General features: G+C 34.6%; 1 protein-coding gene across 1 annotated transcript in view; it reads right to left on the reverse strand.

Annotated features, from left to right (window-relative positions):
- Positions 1-1,584: 1,584 nt before the first annotated feature.
- The window catches only part of LOC107458734 (metal tolerance protein 9), a gene marked incomplete in the record, with an annotated part of 4,637 nt that continues 221 nt past the window's right edge, over positions 1,585-6,000 (reverse strand). The window contains 6 exon segments of the mRNA XM_016076936.3: positions 1,585-2,091; positions 2,840-3,070; positions 3,238-3,318; positions 3,448-3,693; positions 3,919-4,031; positions 5,917-6,000. Coding sequence (XP_015932422.1) covers positions 1,747-2,091; positions 2,840-3,070; positions 3,238-3,318; positions 3,448-3,693; positions 3,919-4,031; positions 5,917-6,000 — 1,100 coding nt within the window.

The following is a 6,000-nucleotide window of genomic DNA, read 5'->3' on the forward strand; positions in this document are numbered from 1 at the left end:
TTTTTCTTCTAGCTCCTTTCGTTGCCGTACCTCCCTTCGCAGTTCTCGCTCTGCTTCCTGTTGACGTTCAGCTTCTTGTTCGAGCAGCTCTAGTCGTCCACGATGGCCATGGACTAGACCTAATATCTCTGTTAGATGGGGAGGTTCTTCGTCTTTCAGCAAATGGACCTCTGACTGGATCCGCCTTGGTTGGGGTTTTCCTGAAGTCCCTTCTCCATGGGGAATGTGAGTTCTTTTCCAAAGAGGAGGTATTGCGAGTGTAAGGTCATCACGGTGGAGATCGGGTTCTGATTCAGATGCTGTGTGACCGTGTTCGTAGTGATCGTCTGCCAAAATTAAGGGTTGAATGCCAGGTCCCTGACAACAGTGCCAATGTTTCGAGGGTTACCTGAAACGTTGATTTGGGCCTGGAGGTGAGGTCCAGAATCCTTCCGAGGCAGCGTCCAATTTGTTTGGTGTCGAGGTGCCGCCGTCCGAATTCTTCGTGAGAAGGTGAGGGTGGTACCTGTAAAAGACTCCGATGTTTAAATTAGCAAAGGCTTTAGGCAGGTTTTTGTAGATTAGAACGTGTGTATGCCTAAAGAGTGTCGATGTATTTATAGTAGACCTGATAACCACCGTTGTTGGAGTAGGTCTACCTTTATTGATGGATAACCGTTCCATTTATCTTTGACAGATTGTTAGGATCTATCTTTTATGGATGATAGATATAGTTGGAGAGATTCGAATAGGCCGTTATTTGCTTGGACAAGTAGAGTTGGACTCCTTTCGTTGTATCGGACCTCCTCTAAAGAAATCGGATATATGGTGAAGGCCACCCCTTTTAGGTCGGACTTTTTATCTTTATTGGCCTGGCTTTTATGTTTTGAGATAGGACAACAACAACAACAACAACACTTTTATGTTTTGAGACACAACAACAACAACAACAACAACAGCAACAACAGTAGTAATAGTAATAATAACTCGTTTTACTTGAAAATTGGTAGTCTAAACTCCTCCGGAATAGGAGGATTTATGTTGAACTATATTTTCGTTTTCTTTTTCCTTTTTAAAGTTCTTATATATTGTTTTTTTTTTTGGTATTATTTTGGTTCCACTTTATCTCAAGGAAAAGCAATATGTCATTATGAGTATAGTTTTGTAGATTATTTTCATTTGTGAAGACTTTGTACAAATGTATTTATAACCACTTTAACTAACTATATTTTCAAATTCTTGAGAGTAATTTTTTGTATAAAATTATTTTTATACACTCAACAAAACATTTTTATGATAAAACTACTTTTAATTTTAAAGAGTTAGATATTATATAAGTAACATTTGTCATAATTGATGATCCAAATAAATTTACCTAACAAATTTAAAGAGATGTTAAATATTACATAAAGAGATGTTAAATATTACATAATCATGTTTGAAATAAATAATACTGCTGGAAAGTTATTCAATATATGAACTATAGGTCCTAAATGATTGGTATACAATGTTATATGTAACAAATTTACATTCTATTAGGAGTACTAAATCGGCCTTTGAAGTTTCAACCGTGCAGTTAGAGTCGTTTATATGCTTCACACTCTATTTCAAAGATAAACTTCTATCATATTAATACAGTTCAAGATACAAGCAAATTTAACTACATGATCCAAAGGAAAAGCAAAAAATTGAAGAAACATTAAGTTGAACAGCAAAGGCAAAAAAAAAAACCCTCTTGCCCTTATCCTAAGATATCATAAATATCTTTCATACCATGATCTTATGTTCAGGCCTATGAGTGAACTCAAAATCTATGTGGACAAAAGCCCTCTCAACTTCTGGAAGTTGCTCCAGCTTCTCTTGGAGAGTCTCACCAATATTGTGTGCTTGATTCAGAAGCATGTCTTCCGGCAACACGATATCAACTTCGACAAAGTAATGTGCACCGAAGGTGTATGCTCTGACTGTATCTATGTGCTTAATCTGTTCATGGTGATTCCATATAAGGTAAGTTAACTTCGCCAGGAAATCGGGCGGTGCTGTCCTTCCGATGAGCGACCAGACATTCTCGATCACTGTCCTTGTCCATGTGTTGATTGTGTATAATGCAATCTGCATTATTTGACATTAAGGAATTAAGGATGTTGTCCCCTGGAAGACCAATAAAAAAGTTGGCTTGAAGTAACAAACAAACAGTCATCTGACTCAAACCTTCCTTTAAAGAGTGTAATCTTCATATACTTGGAGTTTAAGGCCATTGTGGGATAGTAAGAATATGTAACAAGCAATCATATAACATACAAACATTTAAGACCATGTTTGGAAACTTCATCACGACATGGTAACTGTTTCAAGTAAAAAAAAAGAGAAAAATATATATTTTTGTCTTTAATATTTGTAATTTTCTTCAAAAATATCCCCAGCATTTAATTTTATTCCTCAATTTTGTTTCTTACATTGTCAATCTGTGTCAAAATCATCCCTAGATGTTAAATTCATCTAAATCATTAGGGATAAAATTGAAAATGTCCAAGGATAGCTTTGCCACAGATTCAATACATTAGAGAGAAAATTAATGAAATTAAATTTAGGGATATTCTTGAAGAAATTCATAAACGTCAGGAACAAAAAACCTTGGACTCTGGTAGACAAAAACATGTTTTGAGAAGAACACATAGCAAAATAGCCTACAGAATTATAAGAATAAGAAACAAGAAAAACAATAATGTTACACATAAACATGCCTCTCTAAGACTATTAAAAATTTACAGTGGCTTGTAACTTGAAATCTAAGAAAACGTCACCATAGAAGCAAAGTGAAATCTTAAATGAGAAAATAAGTGGTAGAAATGAAACTTACAACAATAGCTCCTGTTGAATCAAGCCACCAATAGAACTTGACAGCAAGCACAGCAGCAGCTAATCCAACCGAATTGGTAATGACATCAAAAAAGTGATCTTGTGCATATGCTCTAACAATTTCGTTCTTGAACCTTCGACAATAGACCATAAGAATGAACTTCACAACGGTGACAGATACCATAATTCCGATCATCCAGTTAAGCTTCACTGGGTCCATTTCAGGCTTAGTCTGCAGAAAAAGAATTACAAAAGAAATTAGTAGTTAGGTGTTTTGGTACACTCTGCATCAATGGCTAAATTTGAAATAAAACAACGAAAAAAAACAATGTTTGATCCACATCAGCACATATTTCAAACAAATTAGTGGAACAAGAAAAACTTGATCATCACAATTACCTTGGTAATAAGTTCTCTGCCAGACTCAATCAAAATTTGCAGCCCCAGTGTTGCCATCACTGATGCAAACACAATGATACCCTGTGGACAAAGTACAATCAGTATGAGTGTGTATTAAGTATCGACGAAATGCTGAAAACGAAACAGCAACAATCGTTTCAATCTAATAATAATGTTTAGGACTAAATGATCTCTCTAATAAAGTCTTACCACTGGTTGCATGCGCTTCTTTCCGATTGGATAGTGAAAACGGTTTGGAGTTTTCATGGCATTCGCAGTAAACCACAATATGAACCCTGACAAGAGATCCAAGAGAGAATCCATGGTTGAGGCAATGACAGCTAAGGATTTGCTCTCGACTGAGGCAAAAACCTTAGCTGCAAAGAGCAGCAAGTTACACGCATTCGACACATAAACCGCCATCCTCTCACTCTTGGCTAGTTGCTTCATTTCTTCCTGAGAAACATGGTGCACAATTTTTTAGTTGAACTAGAATGCTCTTTCTGGAGATCCAATCAAATGTTGCCACACTTCATATCATAAAATTAAACTCTTTCACAATTTTACACTTAACAGAAACGGTAAAATCTTCACTAATACTATATCAAACACATAGCATTCTGTTAGAGATGCTCCTTCCATGACAAATTATTGGTAAATAATGGCGATAGAACAATCAACCTCAGTGAGACTTCCTGGGAAAAACCCGGTTTCAGCCATAGTGTCCATCTCATTAAATCCTTCAAGGAGTCTCTCCTGTTTTTTGTAATATTCTGCCACCTTGCGCTGCTTCCCTGAAACAACAACATTTGAATATATACATATACATAAACATACACTAAGAAGGAAATGCCACGTGCTATGACATGGCAAAAACTTGTTAAGAATAAAAACACTTGATAAACTAGATTAAAAGCCACAGTACCACAATCAATAGCATATAGCAGTCTATTTATTTTCATTATGTTAAATTCTTCAATTGAGCCTATATTTTCTGAATATGTTCAATTAATTACTAGAAAATGCCAAGATTTTCAAATCACGGTCCTTTATAATAATCTCAAAGTTGAAAAACAAAAAAGTGAACAATTGAATTGTAGATAGTGCACTTTCGTAAAGTACTTAATCAGGTTATCTTTTTCAACCATTAAGGAAAGGTAAACAAAAGGGTTATGGATCTTCTTATCCAGAAACATAGGTAGAGGTGTTAGACTAATGTCTAATTGATTCTTACTCATTTTTTATAAATCAAAATTCATGTATACCCAAATGATATTACTCTTCAACTTTGTGGTTACTACCTTACATCAGATGATACCATTTCAAGGCTGGACCACTTTGAAAGAATAAAAAAGACAAACACCAGCACTTCCTTTAACCACTACCAAACAATGAAGTAATTAAAAGGCTCTTTCTTTATGCAAAAGTGTGTACCAAGACTTCACCACATAAAACGCAAACATGAAAGCAACGTTTGGTTGTATAGGTATCACACAAAATACACAAACATAATGGCATAGGTCATGTTTGGTTACATATTAAAACACAAATAATTAGTTGCATTAAGATAGTGGGACTAAAATATTAGCGTGCATATTAGGATGAACATTAGCGGCTCTATTTTTAGTGTTTCTGTCATATTGAGACAAAGTCCATTCATCCTTGTTTCTTAAGTTGTATTATTATCCGTAATTCCAAACACAATCTAAAACTGTGTTTAGATGCGGCCCCAAATTTTGAAAGAAACCAGAAAAAAATTTTCAATTTTCGAATTTTCAAGGTCAGAAAAACATTATTTTTTTTTTTGTTTTAAGACAGAACTGTCTGGACAACCAAAGAATTTTAGAGACGGATCAAACCGCAAACTCTAAGGCTGAGAAGGAAGACAGTGCGTCCAAAAAGAAGAAGTTTTAGTTTATTTTCAGTTCTTTAAAGTGGAAATAGTGAAAATCTTGTTTGTGTATTATTTTCCTGGCTCGGTAACCGAAAGCTACCTAATACTGCATAATTGAGAAAACCACTGAAAAGCAAACAAACATGGCCATCCCCCTTACCCATTGTATAGAATAGTGAAATTAATGGTCCAAATTCGCCAGAATTAACACGCAACTCTTATTGCTCAAACCTATCGTGTGTATGAAAACAAGTTTATTGAGGAGCCTCAGTTCGATTTAATTCCGAATCCACTTTCCATTTTGGAAGCACAGGAATTAATTAAAAAAAATCACAAAAAATAATTAAAGTAATAAGATAATTAAATCACAAAAATTTTTTGGACACTGCCACAAAAAAAAAAGTAAGTTATGAAGACTTATAACAAGAAATTTATAATAATTAATGTTAAAAAACTATTATAATTTTTTGAACACTTATTTTTCTTTTACCTTCTAAATCTCTGATAAAACTTTTAAGGAAATTATTTGATATTTAAAAAAAAAAACAAATCTATAATTCCATAGAAAATTTCTTCTCTGCCTAATTGGAGTCATATTACTCATAAATAAAACGGAATAACAAAACAGATTCAGGAACTTGAAACATGCAAAGGAACAAAATAGCCGAAGAAGGTGAGCACTGAACAACGATGGCTTCAGAATTCAGATGACTGCTTTCACCATAACAACAGAGAACTGAGAAAACACAATAAAAAAAGAAAATAAAAAGTGAAGGGTCACTCACTAGGTCTGCGTAAAAATGTGAAAGTACGGTGATTGAGATTGTTGCTTCCGCCATTCCGGTTGTGTTCGTGGTTGTTTTTAAGAC

This window comes from Arachis duranensis, chromosome 7, assembly GCF_000817695.3.
Source record: "Arachis duranensis cultivar V14167 chromosome 7, aradu.V14167.gnm2.J7QH, whole genome shotgun sequence".
Classification (NCBI taxonomy): Eukaryota; Viridiplantae; Streptophyta; class Magnoliopsida; order Fabales; family Fabaceae; genus Arachis; species Arachis duranensis.